Raw genomic sequence first — 23360 nt, 5'->3', positions numbered from 1 at the left:
GGTATAAGAAGCAGCTATACACCAAGACAACTGCATCTATGCATTCATGCAACTGCAGCTTTCATAGAGGTTGTAAAGGTATTTAGAGAGAGGAAAAATCAAATGCTGAAGTCTGGCATCTCTGCTCTCCTCATTTCTATTCTTTTCACTACCATCTGACTAATAGTGTCACTGTATTATTTGTTTGGGTTTTTTTTTTTCCTTGAAGGGATTCTGCATTTATATAATACATTTTTTCCTATATTTGACTTTTCTTTATATAATTAAATTACCTTATTTTTCACCTCCACTTTAATAAAAGTTTTCAATATTTAATAAATCCATTACTCCAAAGCTTTACCATTTTAAAAGCAGCAGTAAAAGGGATGCCTCCTGACCACATCCACCATGTACCTGATGATGGCCAGTGTGTACCCACCACATAGCTTCCCTCCTTCAGGAGTTGGCTGGAGGAAGAGACCACCTGATGAACTGTTAATGAGCTCATCAAGGGTTTATAAGTGTAATTAATACAAGAACCAGAGAAGCTGTGGGCTTGGATGAAAGCAATCAAATAATCCAAAAAGACTGAGAACTATTAGGCATAAGAAGATTGGAGCTGCTGAGTAGCAATTAAACCACGGACACAGAGAATCAAATGCCTCATCCACCATGAAAAAAGAAATCACAAGAAAGTTTCAGGCTTTGATGACACCCATAGGCTTTGAATTCACGTTGGGCCAAAGGGCCCTAAATGTGCTGCTCTTCAGAGGGAAAGCCTTATCTGTTTCCCCAGACTTGGGCAGGAATTTAATGATCTGTTACATGTTTTTTCTGTGATCTGAGCGCTAATGAAGGAAATAGAGAAACAACTGGGAAAACTACAAGCCAGAAAAAGCAGTGGGAGAACCAAGGGCAGAACAAGAGAAATCCATAGAGCACCATGCTGACATAAAGGCCGGGGAAAATTACTCTGGGCTAATTAGAGTATTAGGGACCTTGTTAAAAAAGGGTTGATGCAAGTAAAGAAATTGCTTAATAAAGCCAAAAACTGTGCATGTCCAACAGCAGTCCAGCAGAAAAATACCTGCCCACCTCTGGTAAACCCCTGAATCTGATATTAAGGATTTAAAAAGAGGCAGTACTGCAATGATAAAAGGCTCTGGTTCTGAGAACACAGAAGATAAAAGAGACCGTGGGCAAATCTAAACTCAGCAAGAGTCCTTCCTCATCATCGCTGTGTTATCAGGAAGCAGGGACTGTTCTCAGAAACAAAAATTGAGCTATAAAAAAATGTAGGAAAAAAAGCCCTTCAGACGTACCTTTTGTACATTTTAATGATCCATTCATAAATTAAAAGGCTCTGGCTGAAGCTGAAACAGTTACTGTCAGTAAGCGTGGCAAGGTGAGAGCACAAGGAGGCATGGCAGCAGCGGGCATAGGTGACGAGCAGTCCTGCTTCCCTGAAGACATCACTTCTGTGCTCCAGCCTGGGGACAAATGTCCTTTCCAGGTGACTCAGGTGCTGTTTCAGGGCAGTCTCATTGGTGTCAGTAGAGGAAGCAAACGGGGGAATCTGGGCTGTCATGTACTGCATTAGCTTTTCCTCCAGATCTTTTCTCCAGAAGTTTGGGCTCCAGGTGGAAACAGAGTCTGTCTCTAGGCTGTTGCCAAGCCACTCTGCTTCCTTCTGCTTCTCCCACTTCAGTGATTCCCCCACTGACTGCAACGGCTCCAGGAGCATCCTGTGACCTCCACTGAGTGCTTCTCCCACTACAGTCCACATTCGTTCAGCCAGCAGCACATAAAGTGATTCAGACTTTCCCATTCCATAATTTCCAGAATGCTCCAGATTATGAATATGATCACAAGCTTCCAAAAATTTTCCTTGCTCAATGAATCTGCAGATGGTTTCCTCTGCAACAGAATAAGAACACAAGCTGCTACAGGTCTATAGGATCATCACTTTAATACCCAAGTTATGAATTATCTAGCTATATCCATTCCAGAATTCCTCAGGATCTACTCAAGATCAGCCCACTTAAGGTCTAGCACTATCACCTCTCAGTTTCCTCAGGGCAAGCAGTTTTTTGTTTCTAAATTTCTTTCATCCTGTCTCCTCCAGGTTAACCAAGCCTGAAGAAGTCTGCAGCTTTCTACCATCATTCCAGAGACCTCCTCATGTGAGCAATGAAGGGTCATTAAATACAATGCTTCCATCAGAAATGTACCTTCTGTCCAGAAAAAAGCATTAAAGAAGGCACATCTTCTGAACAAGCCAACTGCTGAAAGCCAAGCCTGGAAGGAATTCTCTGCCTCCTCTACAGAGACCCTGGCAGGACCAAAGTGCAGCAAGCTCCCTTGGAAGGAAGATTTTCAGTGCTGCTTGTTTCCAGTGCATCTTACCCAGCACATGCATTTAACCAACAAGGGTTAAATGTATTCTCTCAACAGACTCACAGAGCTGCAGGGCTCTTTCCATGTGTTTTACAGATTACAAGGTTGAGCAATGAGGGGTTAAGGTTTGCCAAAGGTATCTGGAGCAGAGCCCAGAGGACAAATCGAACTTGATGAGAATGCAGGGAAAGTTAAGCAAAGCCAGAAGCAGAGGGACTTAAATAATTCAGGATACAACTTTGGATGTAGAGTGAAGAATGAAAGGAGTATGAGCTTCCACTATGTTTTGCCTATATCCTTCCTACCTTTCCTCTATGAAAACATCTCAAATGTGAAGTAAGAATTAAATCAAACAGGACTGGAGGGAGGAACATGACATGAAATGGAGAAGGGTTGATGCAAAGATGTTCAGTAAAGCAATTGGCAAGTTATTCAGGAGGGGCCTACAAGCTGCACCCACCCTGCCTCGATGCATACAACACATGGGAAACGTTTAATTGGCACAACCAGCCTGTGTGCAGCCCACCTCCCCCTCCCATCTGTGGAGGAACAGCACAGTCACATGGCTGGGGTGTCAGTCACACATACATCATCTTTCTCACAAGACACATCAGGAGTCTTTGCAGAGATAAAAATAAGAACAGTAAAGAGAAACATTTGTGAAGCAAATAAAAAATGAAATTCAGAACTGCCCAGAGTAGCAAGTGTAGGGTTCAGAAGGGACAAGAATTCAGGTGAAGGATGGGGAGGAGGAGAGTGGAAAGCACCTGATCCAGAAGTTGATAAAAAACAAGAGCCTGTGGGATGGGAGGGGCAGAGGAGATCCAGGCCTGGACCCAGAGATAACTCCAAGGTTACCTGCAGGCGTCCCTCTCTCCTCTCCTTTCCTACAGCTTGGTCTCTTCAGCAAATTCCCTGCCACATCCTCAGCACCAGCCTTCTCCTCTGTTTCCTTCCCACCAACCACAGTCTTCAGCAATTTGCCTGCCAAGGTTTTCAATTTCCCTTTCCTTTTTGCCTCCTGCTTCTTTCTTTCCTCATGTGTGGCCTTGGGCAGTATTCTTGCATTTTCCCCAGTCATTTTCTCCCCCTTCTTGTTGCCTCCTCCCACAAAGGCTGCCCAGGAATGCTTTCTCTTCTGCATGATCCAAGCAGACTCAGGTTCTTTCTGTCCAATTGGGAATATTATCAGAAGAAAACATGAGAAATAGCCTTATGCAAAGTAATCTTAGTGTCTGTCTCCCAGAGAAGTTGTCTCTTCTTCTGATTTTTTCCTGCACAACTACAGGCTTCAGCTGCCTTTGAAAAAGTCTAACCTGGCTCCTGTCTGTGCCAAGTGAGGACACTTTTATAGGCTTCCAGCCTCTTATGTAATCCTTCCCTCTTCTGGGTAAATAATATCAAAAACCTCATACGTAATCTAACCACAACCACTGGGGGAAAGCCAGGGGGATTTTTGGCATTTTCTAAACGATTCAAATATCCCTGCACTGCCAGTTATCTTGATGACAATCCTATCAGTTTAAGGGAGTTGATTAGTAACAACTTTTATGAAGCACACATCCTTTTCCACCCACCCTGCATGCCCAGGCTGCACCTGAGTTTTCCTTTGGCAGGGAGATCACATCTGGGTTTGGAGCCAAGTTTTCCCTCACCTCCCAGCAAGCCCAGTGTGAGCCAGCAGGGATGTAAAGGCCCAGAGAATGGGTGTTGGCTTCCATGTTCTAATAACACCATTCAGAGGGGATAAGAGCAACCTCAGCCTTCTGGAATGTGCAATATTCCAGCAACTATGTACACTATTGTGTATTATTTTAAATTTATATACACACACATGGGTATAAACAGCATAACATTGCAGCAATCCAGCATATATGTGTGTGTGTCCATACATGTATGCACACATATGGATCTGATTACCACCCAACACCCACAAGTGAAGAAAAAAGGGGAGATTTTCTGCTTAGCATGAAGTCCATAATAGGCTGGTTAAGGTTCTGACCATAAACCACAGAAAAAAATTCCTCCACAGAAAGTATCCTTTAAATCCAGGAGCTTGCATTTAAAATAGATTTTTTTAAGTCCCTACACTGCTTGTGAGAACTTGGAGAGGAGTTGAAATGCTGTCCTTACCACACCCTTCTTGCAAGAAAATGACAAACTGGGCTTAATTCTCCATTCCATTATTATAAAGATGAAGGCTTAATTCTCCATTCCATTATTATAAAGATGAAATCAAAAACTTGAGGATTTTCATCAGCTGAAGACAGTTTGTATTAATCATTACAAGCTGCATTGATTCAAAACCATGCACTATGCCACAATGATTTCAGGGGTATGAATTTAAGGGGTGATTTTTCCACATGTCATTTAGACTGTTCCAAATATGTTAATTCATATTTCTGGGTTTAATGCCTGCAGTTTCTTCCAAGATTTTCTACATTTTCATGATAGTAAAATTCCACTAGTTTCCTTCTTGGAAACCACATGAATATTTTGTTCTGGCTCTTTTATCAGTGCTGAATTCCACCAGCATGTTATCACAAAGCTGCTTGATTCATTAGTAACAATAGGGAGGAGGAAATAAATACATTTCATTTGGAAAGAGAAACAGAAATTCCAGCAGTGGTCACACATTTGAGCTGCCGCCAGTAGGAAATACTGAGGTTGCAAAATACAGTGTTTTCCCAGATCATGAATAAAGTTGAAAACTGAAAGGCTTTATACACATTCCATTTTGACCTTAATTTTTAATTTGCTGAAGTAAAAATGTTTCATTTTGAATGTTATAGCTGCACAGTATATGAATACAAATGGAATAAGAGGGTCAGTACTGAGAGAAGCATTCCAGGCGTGCTGAAACCCTTCAGCAATATTTTCCCATGAAAATTCCAACACAATATGTTTATGTTTCACTTCATCAGCATTTTTCCAAGCCTGTCTCTAACAAAAACCATTTCCCTAGACTTCTCTGTTGAAGGAAATTAGATGTCAAAGTGCCAGTCCTGAAAGCAAGACTCCCTGCAGTACACAGATTTTGAACACACTTACAATTGCAGATCGTGCCCTAAGCTGTGGCAGCATGATGTGATGTGTGGGAATGGCTGTGTTTTCCCAGAAAGCCTCTTTCAAGGGAATACAATACAAGCCTGTGGAAAGCAGGGAGTGACTGCAGGGATGGACTGACATCCTGAGGCTAGGACAAACTCTCATTCCGTGCACCACTTGACCCACTCACTCAAGGGAATGTCGGGCTCTCCCCAGGATGAGAGGGCACAGTCCACCCGAGCACTGCAGCACCAACCACCCCCATGGCTCTGTGTGCTGCCTTCCCTCACCCACAAAGCAGGGCAAGCAGGGGCAGAGCAGGCCATGGCCTCCAGCAGCAGGCAGCCAGGAGGGCTGTGCAGGGACAGCCGGGTCTGGGGAGGGTCACTCTGAGCAAGGTGCTGAGCCCGGCAGCAGCAGGAGGTGATGCCCCAGCCATCCATTGTCACCACTCTGCACCCCTGCCCACAATGGCTTTGTGCAGCCATGATATTTTCTGAAAAATCCTTTCCTTAGGATTTTTTCTCCTGAGAAGCTGAGAGGCCTCAGGAACAAAATGTAAACAATGATTATCTGCTGCTGTGGAATGCAACAGGTGCATCTGTGATTGGTCTCATGTGATTGTTTCTAATTAATGGCCAATCACAGCCCAGCTGTCCAGACTGTCTTACTCAGTCACAAGCCTTAGTTACCATTCTTTTTCTATTCTTAGCTACCCTTCTGATGAAATCCTTCTTCTATTCTTTTAGTATAGTTTTAATATAATATAAATCATAAAATAATAAATCAAGCCTTCTGAAACATAGAGTCAACATTCTCATCTCTTCCCTCATCCTAACACCCCTGTGAACACTATCACAGCTTTGGGTTGAAGATGTTGTCTCTGAGGGGAATGCTGTCCTGCAGGAGGGGACATGGCACAAGGGAGCTGCCCAGGGGCCACCAGCAGCCAGCTTTCCTGCTTTTCTGTGTGCCTTAACAGCACAAACAGGGTGTACAGGTCTCTCCCCTCTGTCCCCAATGCTGTGTTACTGCTCAGGCTGAAATTCTGCAGTTAAAAGATGGGGATGATCTGAGTCTCTAGGAATCATCCAGCACAGGGCTCCCATGGATGCTGTTATGCTGACACAGGCAAAGCTCACAGGGAAGCTACACCTTCATATAAAGGGTTTAGATCAGACTAGGTTTTCACAGTTTACATAATGCAAAGGGGATTGTTTGCTGTCCAAAGCCATTGGTTTGGGCAAAGGAACTGGTGCACAGCCACATTTTATCTGCTCCTTCCATGGGCTCCTGAGCTGCCCACCCAAGGGAAGACACTCCAAGGAAAGAAGTGCAATAGGAAACCAGAAAAACACAGGACCAAGAACAAGGAGAGTTCTGCTTCTGAACAAACTCCTTTGTCAGGTGTACAAAGTGACTTTCTTCTTCCTCCAAAGCCACTTCTTGGAAGCCAGCCCTCTCCTTCTTCCTGGTGTTTCAATGCCTCCATTTATCCACAGTGGGATTTTCCTAGCAGGTCATTTTCCCTGCCATGACCCTTACTATGCTTACTGTGAAAGAGAAGCCATTTGTCTCCTAGGAACATCCCCAGCATTCAGGAGTTTCCCTCATTTCCTGGAGCTCCTAGAAAAGTCCACAGCCTCCCCACATCACTGAGACTCTGTCTTCCTATCTCAGAAAAACTGTAGCTACTTTGTCTTTGGGATTTTACATTAAACAAGTGAATGTTGTGGAGAAATTTTATATTGTTTCCCTGTTGACTTATCTTTATCTTGCTATTTCCCAATTCTTCTGCCTATACAGATAAAATCTCTTCATAACAAGTGGATTGTGTGCCTGACTTGAACAATAGGTGTTTGGTCCTGATGCTGATCAGATGAAGTCAGACTACTAGCACTACAAATTAAATGACTTTGCAAGAGTCCAATCACATTAATATTCCAATTCCAGCAATGCAGTGATGCCTCTGCTCACTTTGCAGGGACATTGCATTAACACAGTCATGCATAGACAATGGAAACTTTGTGTTCAGTAGCATCTGTTATATGAAATACACTTGGTCCTAAGAGGCAGGTGGATTGCAGTATCTGGAGAGGTTTTTCACTTCCTTCTTTTGTTTCCAGAACATGCTGGTACTTTCCACTGCTTTGAACCAAAGGCATGAAACATGGCAGAAAGGATATATTAATTATTATGATGAAATGTGCAGAGTATGGCACAGAATTCCTAGGATATAAATCCATGCAAAACCGCTCTGTGAAGCTATATTGCAGTCAGACAAGGTGTTCCTCCACTCACACACAGCACCTTTGATTTCATCAGCAATCAAAGAAGAGCAAGTCTCTATTCCAAGCAAGATAGGTTTTTTTGGAGAGATACAAAACAAGCAAACCAACAAAGAAACAAAAGTATCATGCCCTCACATTTGACGTTGCAGCTGGTGTTGCCATCACAGTAGCGTGCAAGAGGTGACTCTGCCTATTGTGCACAGTCAGATGTTTATCATCAGTGAAAAACATACATTAATTCTTACTTCCTAAGGATAACTTCACTTCCTAAGGAAGCAAGACAACACAGCCAGAGGTGGCATGTGTCTCTGTATTCATGTGATTCCCTGCCCTAATGCACAAGAGTGGATTTTAAGTCAGTTTTAACCAGTTTTAAATTCAGTTTTAACCAAACTGAGAGAAGGTGGCTCACACAAAACAATACATCCTTCATAAACATACACATCTGAGGAGAGGATATACCTTCAGTGCCCTCTAAGGAAGGGAACACAGCATGAACTCAGCCTTTATTTGATATCAGAGGCTCCACCCGGCAGCACAGTCTGAAGGTACACAAACACTGTTTCCTTGCCTTGGTGCTCACCAAATCCCCTGTACTCTCCAGATAACCTGTGTGCCTGTGCAAATAAAGCAGCACAAATATTTAATACAGGCAGCCTCTCCTGTAGCAACAGATGGAACAGAGTTCCTTCCCCAGAATTATTCCCAGCCCCAGCCTGCAACCTCTCCCTGCCTGAGATCTGTGCTACCCTGAACTTGCCACCAATTTTGGAGAAAAGGGGAAAGAAAAAAGCTTCTTCCTTTCTCTTCATGAGTGTGTTTGCTTGGGTAGCTTTCCTCTGCTCAGCCACTGATTTTTATGCCATTTTGGAAGAGTTAATCTGAAACTTCTGTCCTTCTCTGGATTTGTCTGAAACTGGAGGGGATGTGCAGATGGGTTGACAGAGACACTGCATGGCCCAGCACTTTCAGCAATCCCACTAAAGTCCAAGGAATAAGTTCCCCAAAGATTTGGATACTGCTCCTTCCCCTGCCTTGAACACTGAAACATAACACTCATTGGATGTGTTATAATAAAATTTTTCACTGCCTCTGTTTTCCCTCTGATTGTGAGTACCCCATTTTGAACTGACCTCAATTTTCACTTAATTAGTAACCTACTTTGCTGTTCTTTTAGAATATTTTTAGCTAATTCCTGGGGATTTTGCCTAATTCTGTTTTTTCTTTTCAGAATGAAACAAGCATTGCTTTAAGGAAGATGCTTCCTCTTTTGGCAAAAATGGCAATAGTAGTAATAATAAATAAAACACACAATCCCCAAAATTGCAAGAATGAACTGTAGAGTCAGGCAATAGAAGTGGTTGATGTGGCCCTAAAAATCCTTGCATTGGAAATATCTTAATCCACATAGCAAGAGAAGACTTGCTACAAGCAAGTCTATAAAACAATGCTTTTCAGAGTAGCAGCTTAGTCCTCAGCAAGGTTTTCTGCCACCTAAAACACCACAGCACTGCAGGCTGCCAGTCTGGCCATGTTGAAGAGCTGTCACCCAGCAGCTTGGTTTCTAATCTTATGAGTTATCTGAACTTATCCAAGGAAAACTCCAAGGGCAGCTTTGCCAGAGGAAATCTACAATGCTGTTTGGTCTCCTAGGAATGGAAAGAGTATTTTTAAAAAATTAATCATGGATGTTGTTTGCTAGTGTGATTACCTCAGCCACTACCTTGTCTCATTTCAAGATGACCCATTGTTTTTTCCAAAGGGTTTCTTTTGGGAAAGTTTGTATTATGAATATTCCATCTACATTTGGGACAGACAAGCCTAAAATTTTGAATTTCTTCACTTGCTTTAGATCAACAGGATTCCTCTGGGCATTTTTACATCAATTCTTTCCAGCAGTAAAAACTTTCAGTTCAACTTCAGAGGAAACTTCCTACACCCATCTGTACCCACAGAGCAGCATATGCAAAGATTTGGGACTGAAAATCCACATTACATCATTCACATCCTTCTTCTGCTGCCACAAGAGGCCAGTGATTGTGTAAATTCTAGTCTTCAGTGTTTCACCCCCAGTGCACTGACATGGCTCCACAGGCACATCTGCCAGACACCATCTGGAAACTAAAAATCATATCTACAGATCAGCTGCCAGGACACCCTGAGTCCTCTGACAGGAGCCAGGTACATTTCAATATTGACAAATTATCAAAACTCAACTGTTTCTCCCCTCAACATCCACTGCAAGTGTGCCTGGCTACAAACTAAGGCATGAATGCCCCATGCACTTGCACTGACACAGGAGCTATTGTATGGGGCACATTGACATATTAATATTTTAAAATAAATCTGTATTCTTATCTTACTACACTGACATATAAATATATAATGTAGTCATATATCAATATATTAATACATTTATTATTATGGGGTGGGGTACACCAACAACACTACTCAGGGCCCTCATTCTCATGGCTGAACAGATTATTTAGGAGAGGAGGTAGAAAAAAAGAGATCAGCTTTTGTATAGACACTTAATCTTCAGAAATGCCCAGCACAAAGTGTCTCCCGTTGTCACTTCTGGACAACCTGAGCAAGAATTCCATTCCCACTCCACAGTGAGCAGCAATCTGGCTTAGCCACTAGCCCTGGTAAAGCTCAGGATAACCAAGATGCCAAATCACACTGTTAAAAGGTCTGTTCTGAAAGATTTTTGCAATCTTTGCACTGGAGCTTGCTAGCTACAGTGAGGGACTTCCCACAGCAAGAGGCACCCAAAAAGGTCCTAGGAGAGAGCAAATCATCCTCTGAAGCTACTTCAGAAAAATACCCTGGGGAGGAACTCTTCATGAGCACAAAGAGAAGCATTAAATTTTTATTAGCGTCAGTTCAGGCTGAATAAAGCAGGCTTCCCAAATACATGGTGATAAAACATTTACACTACATCACTGAGTTTTCTTCCAAAACCAGAAAAGCATTTAGAAGAGAAATGGCACTAGAAAATTCAGCACTGTTTCATGATGTGGAATCTGCCTGAGGGTCTTCAGCATTTTCAGACCCATTCCTCTCTTACAGGAATGAAAAAAATACCAAGAAAACAAGAGGTGGGCAAAACCTGGGGACGGAAACATCAGGAACAGGCAAGGTAAAGGGAAGAGTATTTGTAATGCATGTATCTGCTGTCAGTATCAGGATGTATCTCATCTTTCCAATGCCTCCCACGTCTGAGCAGAGTAGAGGCAGTGCTAAATAAAGATCCAGAGACACTCCCCAGCTCCTGAGAGCTGCACAGCACCAACTGCCAGCGCTCTGGCACTGCTCCCCTGCCTCCTCCTTCACAGCCACTCTGCCGCCTTCATCGCTCACAGAAAGATTCTCCCTGAAAGGAGGAAGATGTGGTCCTCGAGGAATTAAAATTAGGAGACTTGGAAGGATGTTTCTAAATTATTGAGCACTTTAAAAAAGGAATGGCTATTTTTTCCTCATCATGGACAAGCACATTATCTGCACTGTTTGGACCTTGGATCTCCTGCACGTGTTATTTACTGGTTGTCAAGAGCCAAGAGCCATTCTTGAAAATTAATGAAAAAAGAGCATAAAGGCCACATTGCAGCAAAGGATTGAAGTAACTGACAAATTCCTTTTGTTTCAAATTCAGCCTCTTAACTGTACACATCTGTTCAGTGAGCAGGAAGGAGCGGTGCAGCGTGGTGTTTGTACACTCCATGACTACACAACAACAAATGCCTTGGAGTCAATAACCTCTGAAAATCACACAAACTGCAAACCAAGTTAGCACAGCTGATCTTGACACAGCACAGAATCACTGGATTTTCAGGCAGCTGCCTTGGAGCTTGTCTGTTTGAATAAATGGGTCAAAAATGGTATTTTCTACACAAGGTTTTAATGTGGAGGTTCCAAGCCCAATAATGGGTGTATGTTCTCCTTGGCTGCTGCCCCACTCAGTATACCTTACACATGTGGGCAAAACATGTAAAATGGTAGCAAAAATATAAGCTGGCAGGCTCAAACCCTGTTTTACATCAGGAAAAAGATGACTGCACTGATTTTGTCGATGAGGACAAGAAGATGAACAGGGCACTCCCTATCCCTGGTTCCTATTAACCTTACCACTGGTAACAATTTCGTCTACACAAAAGCAAGGCCAAATAGCTGCTAAATATCTTTTGGATAAAAATGTCTATGGATCACACTTCATACTAGTGGGACCTGAGTCTTTCATGTCTGCAACTGCCTCCCCCCACCTTCTGCAAATGTAAATAAAATGGAGAAAAGACATAGTAACATTTTCTTTCCTCTTCCTTCCCAGTCTCAAGGAGCCATTACAGCCAGAAAAATCAGGAACTCCAAGATGGACTGCAATTTTATATAAAATATATAATACAACAGATCTTCTGCAACTAGTTCCAAGAAGAAGCAGATGCACCTTGTGATTATTAATTTATTCTAACATTTTTGAAAGGAAGAGATGGGGATAAATATTGATGTAAATGGCAGGTACTGACTAATATTTAAAACCTTTGGCATTACCATGTGTTCCTGGAAATGACTGCCAGTGCTATTAGCTGCTGTCATTGATGACAACATGTAAATGACTCCCTAATCTGCATATACAATTAAATAATTAGATGCCATATGTAAGAGGAGTTTTTTATAGGTGTGAAATCAAAGAAAAAGTTCATTTTATAATATATGTTTATAATATTTGTTTTTATAATATATGTTTCTAATATATGTTCTTACAAATCAGATCCTCTTGACCACAGATACAGATCTTCATTACTGAGGGCCCTATCTTAAGTTTAAAAAAATTTAAAATCACAATTAATACCTCATACTATTAATTTTGCCCTATGATGCACTGATTCAGTAATGCTTGCATGGAGCCTGCTGGCAGGATGCTATAGCTGCTGTCCACAAAATGCCTGTCAGCTTCTGGAGCTCACTGTGAACAAAACAAGCCAGGGAAAAACCCATCCAACTGAAGGTCTGTCCACTGCATTCAATGAAGGCTTGATCTATTCTTATGAGCAGCTGACCTAGATTCTCTGCTTGAATGAGAGCATTTCCCAGCATCAAGGCTGCTCAGAGTCAGAAATTCATGTATCACTTATCAAGAGAGATGGGAAAAATAAGGAAGAGGATATGATCTTAAGGGACAGAAATGGCATCCGTTCGCCTTAAAAACTTTATTAATATCCCCACAGAACACTCCCTGACACACTTTGCTCTCATTTCAGAGTCTGGAAAGGACTGCAGCCTTCCTTGCAGCACAGATGACAGGCCAGGCTCATGGACAGGTTGTGATGTACCAAGGCTGTGCAGGACAGGAGCACACAGCAGGGTGACCGGCGTGCTGCTCCCGAGGCACCTGCAGCTTCCCAGCAGCTCAGAGCAGCAAGGCTGTGCTGGATCAGGAGCTGCTGATTCACACCCCACCAGGCAGGAGGAAATGGGCCAGAGAGGGCTGCTGAGCTGCACTGCCTGGGGGTGCTGGGATCCAGCTGCAGACTCAGCACACCTTCACCCAGGGAGGCCTCAATAAGGCAATGCCCTGTCCTGCAGGTGAGCCATACAGGACACTTCTCCTTCTGCCAGTTCTCCAACACAGGGGAAGCACATCCTGTGGCACTCCATAAAGTAAAGATAATGGTAGGCTCAGGTGGGCAGAATGATGGGTCAGCCCTGGGGAAAGGACCTTCTCATCCAGCCTTTGCTGCTGATCCACTTTGCCCTCATCTCCCTGAGATCCTATCAGGCCTCTGCACATGCCCATCCCAGTAATCTTGCATATTAACCAATAATACTCAAAAGACCAGTGATCTCCTGGGGTGATTTCCAGGAAATCCAAGGGTGTCCATCACTGTGAGGGAGGCTACCTTGATGCCAGCTGTCACTGTTGTCACTGCTGCTGAGCTGCCCACAGAGAGCAGTTCCAGGCCCAGGCCAGGATTTGAACAATATCCACTCAGAAGGGATAAGAAAGAGCTGCAGACAGGGATGACTCTCTCATATGCCCCAAGGTACAGTTCCTGCCCCGGGGTTACGCTGCAGTCCTGGCCACAGGGACAAGGACAGGGACACAGACTGAGTCTGTGAGGCAGTCAAGAGTCATTTCCTTCAATACCAAAATGTTTCAATCTGTGCCACAAAGACAGAAATCTAAACTCACATACACAAACTCAGGTCTACAGATTACAGAGATACCCTGACCATTCTCCAGACATGAACTTCCCAGACTGAGGCTGCAGAAGAGAATTTCTGGTATGTGGACCCTTGCTGACTGTACCACACATGTGCAGGTTACACATCCAGCCCACACAGAAGGCAAATGACTGCTGTGGGCCATGCTGCCAATGAGCATTTCCCAATCCCCTCTCCTCTGAAACCTCCAGAGGGGCCACCAAGAATCACAGAATCATGGAATTTTGGAAGAGACCCGCAAGGATCATCCTCCAAGGAGTCCAGCTTCTGGCCCTGCACGGGAAATCCTCAAGAATTACACCATATGCCTGAGAGTATGGCCCAAAGCAGAGACTGTAAGAGCTGTTTGACAACCTCTCAATTCAGATCTGGTTCAGCAAATGCAAATACTCTGTCAGGCAATGGGTTTTCCTCACCAACTTTTTTTTTTTTTTTTTTTTTTTTGCACGTGGGCAACCTGCAAACTAGGTCAGTATTATTCCTACCAAAACACTTGCCAAGGGTGTTATTTTTAGAAAAGCATGTGATTGTCTGACTTTTATTTATGAGCACACTGAAAGATCCACTGTATATTTTCCTGTCTGTCTTGCTTGGGGTGGTTTTTTTTTTTTTTTTGTTCTTTGGGTAGGTTGCTGAGATCTTGGGCCTCTTTTTAAAAGGCAAATTCAGACTTCTGAGAGACCTTGCAGGCTGCATGCCTTGGCCATCAGTGAAACAAAGCACAGGCAGCAATGAGCAAATGAAACCAGACAAGAGCACAGAGAGAATATGAATAAGCAAGATAGTGACACAGGTAACAGGGGATGAGGATATGGAGCAGAAAAGATGCCAAGGGTTATGGGAGATGGGGAATCAGGCAGAGTTTGATGGATAATAGGAAATCCATATCTTCACAACCCCTGAAAGGGTGTACCGAGGATCTCAGCAATCAGACAAAAGTCAGCAGGAAAGCCCGGTTCAGTGAACAGAAAACCTGTCCAGTATTCAAGTTTATTTTCTGGGAGCTCTTCTTATCTCCTTGGCACAAACAAAACAAATCAAAACCAAAATCCTGCACCAGCTTTTCATTTGGCAGGTTAGTGGTCACAACCTGACAGATATCCATCAGACAAACATGCCTGGGGAGAGGGTCCCTATAGCCAGCACCTTCTGTGTCCAGATCTCTACTTGCCTGGCTTTCATCTGGCCTGTCTGGGGAATCCAGAGTTTGTGCCCAGTGCTTAAGTCATCAGACTATTCAAGTTGTGAGGAGGTGAGTCCTTCCACTAAGTGCATGACCAGTGTGAAGTGTACATCTCTGTAGATATTCCAGATTGCTTCTATAAGCAGAAAAATACACAGGAGTAGGCAGTGTCCTTCCTCTCAAATGAATGCAGATATCTAAAATAGGCCAGTCAAGGAGCACACCAGCACTGCCTCATTCTCTTCCTCAGCAGCAGAAGGAATTCAGAATGAGTAGCTCAGGCACTGATATGCATATGTCAGAACTGATGAACCACAGCTGAATTCCCAGAAATTACCCACAACAAAGAATGTCAGGAACCCATCTCCAGGCCCAAAGGTCTTCTGACTTTCCACTCTTATGAAAAACACAGATGTATATGATCTGTGAGGGCATGGGGTCAGATTGTTGCTTGCTAGGGTGAGTCACCTCAGCAGGAGGGAAGTGCCACATAGAATCCTCTTTGCCAACCTCACCAGAACACCCCCACCAGCCCAGAGCTTCTGCACAGCTGGCAAACACCTCTGCTTCTTTGGTTTGAAAGCTGCACAAGGAACATCAGAATGTGTGCTGAGAGGAATAAAGCATGGGGATGATCTTCTCCTGCCACAGAAAAAGGGAAGAAGTTGAGCTGGCTGGGAGAGTCTGGTGTCTGCTGACCTTTTCTGCCTCTGTCACTTGCCCAAGAGCTGCTACCCCACAACAAAAGGGTCTCAAGTGCCTCTTTGGCAATCCACCAACACATTGCAGTCACTAAAATTCATTAAAGTTATTTTGTCTGTCCTTTGAAATTGATCTCAAGCCTGAAGCTCCCTGCCCAAGCATCCTGCCTCCCTCAGGTAATAGCTGGTACCATCCAGGTACCTGCAAAAGGAAACAAGAACTTCAAAAAATCAACACAGGCAAAGACAACTGGAGCAGACCCAACTCACCTTCCAAACCCTAAAAAACATTTCTTTCTCCAGCAAGACCATGGTGATACAGAGCATCAGGTACAGCCTGCAGATGCAGTTCCACAAACTACGTCTTCCACACAGGGCAGACAACAGCAGGTTCTCCTGCAAACAAACAAACAGGGAAAGGACAGGCCCTGTTACACATGGGTGGGAACTCAACAGAGGGGAATAATGACACTCAGGGGTGCTCAGGGGTGTTTTAAGAACATGGGGCATATTCTGAAAGCTAGAATGGCCCAGTTGATACAAGCTGGCTGGAGGCTTAGCCATGCTTCACTACCCCATCATCTAACATTGATATGCCACATGTTTGTAATATTGCTCCCAGGGAAATCACTGGTTTGGGACAAACATTATGAAGACAGCTTCTTACACCCCAAATTTTCCAATTTTTTTTTCCCATCCCTCATATAATACTCACATACAGATGACTTCAGCTGCCTATAACCTGCAATAGCTCACATGTGATGTTGCACTGAATTTTCTGTGACCATATTTTGGAGGGAATCAGTTAATCCACATACACTTAATCAGTCGCTGACACATGCATTCTCTATCTTATTATCTTGCCTTGAAAAAGAACTGAAAGCAGCAATTATTCACTGCACTCATTAGCAGCAAAACCAGATTTCCAGCCATTTCAGTCACACTCCTGAAATTACCCAGTTGGTGGTTGGTGCCAGAGTCCCCTTTAGCTCAAGAGCCCTTTGTAACAACAACAAACAATAGCTTCTTCTTCATTTATCTGCCTTCCCTTCAGAGGAAGAACTCAAGTTACAAAGGAAGGGCTACATAATCATGTTTTACTAGCTCGAGGTACACAGGACTTTCACGAGTATCTCAGAAATTTCAGTATTCACAACACCCATGAAAGTTATGAGTAGCCCAAAGGAAAACAGTCTGACCTTGGTAACAGGAGAAGTACCAATGAGTGCAGTACAATAGTCACAGGCCAACAAAAAGCAGAGGGAAAGGTGCAATGGGAGCTGGGTTATCAGCTGTGCTGTAACAGGAGAGCTGGTGCAGGCCTGCTCTGTGTCCCACCAGCACTGTGCATGATGTCTCTGAAGATCACAGAACCACCCCAGAAGCTGAAGGTGTTGCAGAGGTGAGAAATGCAACTCCTCTATTCCTGCTAAACAGAAAACATGAGTTGTCTCCTCCTCTCACCAAAGTGAAGTTCCCCTCACTCTACCTTTCCTCATGGGAATGTTCACTTGTCATTCCAGTACAAAACTGCTGGGAGAGCAAGTTCAAAATCACATCAGACTCATTCTTTAAATATCCCTTTTTCCTTTCTGGTTTTTTACGAGCATGAAATGAAGACATGTCTTCCTCAGAGAAGGTAATTATTTATTAAGAGTGGCCTGCCAGCACCATGAATTTTACATGACAGCACCTCCATCCCACAGTACATTTAAACCTCTCCTCGTTAGTCATCAGAGCTCTGATCCTTCAGCCAGAAAATGTGGCACATCCCACCAGGAGTCCTGGCACAGGGTCTGGCTAATGTTGTTCACAGGCCTATTCTTTCTCCCTGCTGACCACCCCTGAAACAGAGACTGCCCTGGGGCATTGCCTTGGAGGAGACAGATCTGCTGCATCAGCTCCTGCCTGCAATGTGTGCCACTGAAATGCACCCCAAGCAGCCTGTCTGGAATACACAGATGTGAGCAGAGATTTGGCAGGTCTAGCAGAGCATCCTATCTGCTGCAAGGCCTCTGGAGGTCACAGATAAGCAAAGCCAGGAAAGGGCAATGCTGGGGGCATAGATATACAAGCAAAACAAGACAGGCAGAAGATGAGACATGTCTTCCTTTCATTCTGGATGATTTTGCTTCTAGTGTAGAACTCAGTTGATGACTGTGGAGTTATACTTGGTAATGAGTGTCCAGAAAGCCCAGATTTTACAGTAAATGAAATTTATTCAATTCTCAATTAGCTATGGAAGATTAGCTGGGTTGAGGATTAACCAGACACTCCCCCCCCATAGCAACCACAGCTACAGCACCACACATGGAACTCAAGCCCCATTTTCACCCCAGCAGGTTAAAGCTGTCCCCACTCAGGGCAAAAACTGCTGGTGTCCTACAATCCTTTCACCTGTAGGTGAAAGATAAGACCTGAATAAATTCTTATCCCCTAAATACCATATAGCCTGTACAAGCCAGCATCTGCTTCATCTAGGTTTCACCTAGGCTACCCCATCCCACATTTTCCTCAATGGCTGAAAGCTGACGACATTTACAGGAACCAGCCAACATTAAAACAAGAACACACCATGTAGCCTGCAAAAGCTGTCCCAAGCATTAGGCAGCTGGTGTGCTGACACCGTTGCCCATGTGCTGAGTAATGATGTCTCACTATTTCTTTGTGCTCCCTTACCCATCTCTTTCCATCTGTTTTTCCTTGGCATCCATTTGGATCATATGCTGCTCAAAGCAGGGCTTTCTGTCAGCACCTAGGAGATAATCTGTGACAGGGCACTGCAAAAATCAGTCTGATTGATTCATGTGAGTAATTAGTGAACTGGAGTCAGCTCTATACAAGGACATGTGTATGAATGGGTTAAGCACGGTGTGCCTGGATGGAAAACGTGACTCATAAGTGTTACTAACATTATTCTTTCTCATGTCCATAAACCTAAGTAAGAAATGGGGGAAATGGAGTGGGTAGAAAAAGACAGCAGGCTGGCGGGCAAGTCTGTCTGAAATACAACTGCACTGAGTTCTGGGCACATAGATCAGATGCTGAGAAGAGCAGAGCATTTGCTACTCCTACACACAGCCCCATTTCTTCTCTCACAGCTATTAACTTCTCAGCCTTCTCCGTTTTGTTTTTGCTTCATCTTCCACATACACAGCCCAAGACTCGGATCTTATCTTCTCGTATCCCAGTGACTTCCTGGCATGTCATGTGCAGGCACAGCTACTCCCACACATTGAGGCATCTCTTGCTCTGCCTTCTGTACATGATGATAGTGCAACTACTCTGGTCACCAGGACAACAGTCACAGCCTGTCAAACTGATAAGAAGTTGGTTGGTTGGTTGGTTGGTTGGTTGGTTGGTTGGTTGGTTGGGTTCATGCTCTGAAAGAGAGCAAGACAGGAGCAATAAACGTAATACACAGCAGTGAACTGCAAATGACATTTGGTTTTCCCCTTAGGGAGCTGAAATGGGAACAAACATGAGAAGTACAAAGAAAGAAGACAGTCTGATTGCTGTTTAACTTCTAAAGCTCCTTAGTTAATGGGAAATGGGAGTTTTCCTGTGTAAGACACAGGAAATTTAGATATGAGGCTTATCTCAGCCTTCTCGTGAAAAGGCAGAGGTTTTGAGCCCACACAGTCCCAAATTTCCAAAAGTGACCAAAGCTACTGTCATGCCAACAGGCTCAGAGATTGTCCCTACCAGACACTAAAGTAGGGTGCAGCTAAAAGAAATAAGCATTTACTTTGCTAGAATTGCCTTTCACTAACAGCAGCCAGGACTGCTATAGGACTTTGCTATCTCACCCAACATGTCTCTTGGCTGGATCTGAACCCACTGCAGGAGCAGGAAGATATTTGTTCCTGCAAAACAGCCCCACCAAACTGTGCCAAGCTTCATACAGAAATAGCATGTGCTATTCAAGAAAAATATTTTGCCAAACAGGCATTTGGTAATTATGGAAGTCAAGGTGGACATCTAAACTTTTGAATGCTGTCAAAGCTCAGGGAAGCACAGAACTGGTATCTCTCACATTCAGTCTTACAACTTCAAGGTCCACAGTCTGACCATTTTGTGAGAGCAGAAATAGATATGAAAGACAGTCTGAAAAGAAAACCAGTTGTAACTTGAAGTGAAGTCTATTTTATCTTGTTATCTATAGCCTATGGCAGGAGTACTTTATCAAAGTGGTAAAGCCTTGTCACAACAAAAAGGAACTGCACATATCCAGGTGAAGTACAAGAACTTTGGTAAGACTATCTCTCTAAAACTGATAAGAAACACTCTCCTGTCTCTTTGAGAGATACTCATGGGCACAGCAGAGCTTCAACCAAAACAAGATTTGTGTTAGCTCTGTTTAAAATAAGGTCTGAAAATCCAGGTCACACTGGTCAAACTGTAATCTAAATGGGAAGAGGGAAGCAATACCAATACTGGCAGACAACAGCTGGTGATAAAGGGGTAGGTGATGGTTAAAGGTCTCCTCCCCACCTTTGCTCCTCACTCCTTCCTAAATGCAGATGAATCCTGTTTCTCACCTGGTGGCCCAGCATTCTCCATCCCCTAGACTGTATATAAGGGAGAGAGGAACTTCAACCCAGCTGCACAAACATCTCTGTTTTCCCCGAGGATGAGATACACACATTCAAGGCCTTTCTAAGCACAACAAACCAACGCCGAGAAACAGAAGAATGTCATCAAGGCCATGTAGTTTGGTTTCTTGCATTTGTTTTGCATCTCACTCAGAATGGGCAGGCTTAGTGCAGGGAGACAAAGAGGCCTTTCTCAGCAAGCACCGTGGCCAGCACTCCTGGGTCACCCCGGGCGGCTGTCAGTCTGCTGGGCACCCTTTACCCTGCTTAGATTGTAGCTGCATCCTTTTAGTATCAAGATGTGGGTACTTAATGCATGCTCACCTTTGCCCCTAGCCACACACTGTTTCTGCTTAGCTAATGCTTTTCTTGGCAGGCTCAGCCAGGCAAGTCAGAGTTCAGCTTGCACCCCAATCAGCTGAAGCACAGATGACTGGCTCTGGGAAATGCTGCAGAGGCACGGCCAAAATGAACTGAAGTCACTTACAAGGAGCTGCAAATTACCCTGGGTTGGTACTCAGCCAGTTTGATTCTGGCCCATGACTGGGCATCCAGCCACAGCCAGAGGACAAATCAAAATAAACAAACCAGAAATTTCTTCTAGGGGCATGTTATGAAGAGATTTTCAAAGCAGGATTTAAGAACAGAATACTGTCTCTCCATGCCTTAGCAGCATGGACAGCACAATGACAGGCCCTCTAAAAAGGTTTAAATGCAGTCGGTGCCAGTGGGAAACAGGCAAGATAAAGGGCACATAACACAAGTTAAGACATATACAGCTTTTCTCAGCTCTGGCACAGCTCTCCCATGCAAGCAATCCATGAGCTTTCAAAAGTGGTTGGAGCAAATGGCTGAAGCTTAGCTGGTCCTGAGTACAGGCTTATGACTATTTGTTTTATCTGATATTTTTACATACTTGTTGAGAAGCAGTCATCAGTTATCAGTTATGAAAGAGACCACTGTGGGAAACCCATGACTGCTGATTCTCCTTTGATTCATGTGTGTGTTCTCATTAGCAGGTCTTTGGAAGAATATATTGCACAGCCTTTTGTGCAACAGCCCTGTGCAGAGTCCACAGATGTGGACTGACAGACCTCCCCAACACCCATAATGTCTCCCAAAGATCTCTCTCTTACTGAGGTAGGTTAGAATCAGTAAATGGGAAATACAACACTGTTTGCTGATTTGCAGCACAAGAGGTAAACAGGTAAAAATCAGGTGAATCTGCCACAACCCAAAGTCAGTTACAGAGCTGCCTTTAAGACCTCTGCTAGGGTAAGAGAAGTCCAGAGTGGCTCACTCTATAGCAGGTCTGTGCTGACTCTCAAGCAACCTGGCCAGCAGGCTGAGACTTGGCAGCCCACCACTACTTTTCCTGATTCCCTGCTGCTCCAGGATGTGAGTGAGCTGTGAGCAATCTGCCTGCACACATCCCAGCACATGCCCCCTGAGCACCAGAGCTAACACAGAGCTGGACAAGGTGCAGGGGACAAGCTGTTCACCCTCTTGCCCACCCAAATGGTTCTCAGGGTGCAGAACTCACTGGCTCAGGACTCTCTGCAAAGGAACTCAGTGGGACTCCATCACAGCTGTGAGAGAAGAAATTTCAGGCTTCATCTGTATGACTCAGCTGTTTACTGCAGATCTCTGTGGGAGCAGCAGTGGCACTGAGATTCACAGTTCATTATCTATAAAATAAAAAGAGGTTTTAGCAACTGTCTACTAGTAAACATCCCTCAGAACACACAGACCCACACAGAGACTTACCATCAGAGCAGACAAACTAAACTATCAAAAACCCTTGTACCAGTACTTCTTGTCTCAGTGCATCAGGGAAAAAAAAACCAAACAAGCAGGGAAAGTAAAGGCTTTCTTTAGCCACATTAGGTTCAACCAATCAAAAGAACTGGATATCTGATTACAAAAAGTAACCTTTTCTAAGAATTTGTCTTTGAAGACAGAAGCATTATATCCATAATCAGGGGTAAGTGCACAAAGCCAGTACCAGGAATGATGCCTCAGAACTAAAGTCTGAGTTAAACCAGCACATTTTCCACTGGTATAACATGCTGCATGCCCACAGACTTGAGTGAGCTCACATGTATTTACACATGACCTTTGAGATCCCACCTGCACCCACACACCCTCCCTAACTTCTTCTAGAAGAGGCTGCTCATCCATCATCTGGTCATGCATTAATCTGTCAAACATCTCTGCTGGTTTCAGCTGGGGCAGAGTTAATTTTCTTCACAAGGGCTAGTATAAGGATATGTTTTAGATGTGCAAACAATCAGAAATGAGAGGAGCTGTGTATTTATTACACATTTCTGAATAAGTCATGCCAAATATCTAGGACAAACAATACATTAAGCCCTAAAGAACCCTTTGAAAGCTTTTTGTCTGCTGGAGGCAACAATGAAAAAGTAACATGATAGAAAGGGAACAGTAAATCATTCATGAGAATGATTAAAAACTAACTGTGGGTGAGATGCAGCAAACAACATTGAAAACAGCCACAGTATTTTTTTAGTATCTCATCTTTTAGAGGTTGGAGTGGTTGTGAGGAACTTTAGGAAGTCCTACTTTGTGTCCTTTATTGCAAAGAAGACATAGATACAAAATCCATGGAGAACTGTACAAGAACAAGTTGCAGTTTATTCAGATGTCTCATGTCTACATCAGGCACTGAAGCAAAAATGCTACAGGACTTGAAATTACTTGTGCAAATAAGGCTTAAGAAAAAGCCATCCTAGAGACACTGGTGAAATAAGTATAAATTGGACTAAGTGCCAAATAATTCTTTATACATGTGATCTCACTTTCATGCACACAATCATTTTGGAATCCTAAAATCAAGTTCTGAAAGAATTACAGTGTCAAAATGTTCACAGCTACCACATAATGTAATTCAGTTGTGGGTGCCACAGTTTCCCAAATGAGTGTG

General features: G+C 43.7%; 1 protein-coding gene across 5 annotated transcripts in view; it reads right to left on the bottom strand.

Annotated features, from left to right (window-relative positions):
• Nucleotides 1-22487, bottom strand: part of LOC134420118 (exocyst complex component 3-like protein 2) — a 42632-nt gene extending 20145 nt beyond the window's left edge. For 3 of the 5 annotated variants that reach the window (XM_063159891.1, XM_063159892.1, XM_063159893.1), the window contains exons 1-2: nucleotides 3235-3679; nucleotides 1302-1896 (exon numbers count right to left, since the gene is read on the bottom strand). In XM_063159891.1, coding sequence (XP_063015961.1) covers nucleotides 1302-1896; nucleotides 3235-3520 — 881 coding nt within the window. In that variant the 5' untranslated portion in view covers nucleotides 3521-3679. Of the gene's footprint in view, nucleotides 1-1301; nucleotides 1897-3234; nucleotides 3680-16091; nucleotides 16218-17020; nucleotides 17207-21959; nucleotides 22105-22183 lie in introns of those variants that run through there. The other 2 variants (XM_063159894.1, XM_063159895.1) reach the window with 2 other exon arrangements.
• Nucleotides 22488-23360: the final 873 nt, after the last annotated feature.

The sequence above is a fragment of the Melospiza melodia genome, chromosome 6 (genome assembly GCF_035770615.1).
Source record: "Melospiza melodia melodia isolate bMelMel2 chromosome 6, bMelMel2.pri, whole genome shotgun sequence".
NCBI lineage: Eukaryota > Metazoa > Chordata > Aves > Passeriformes > Passerellidae > Melospiza > Melospiza melodia.
The sequence above is the reverse complement of the archived record's forward strand: the minus strand, read 5'-3'. Positions and strand labels throughout refer to the sequence as shown.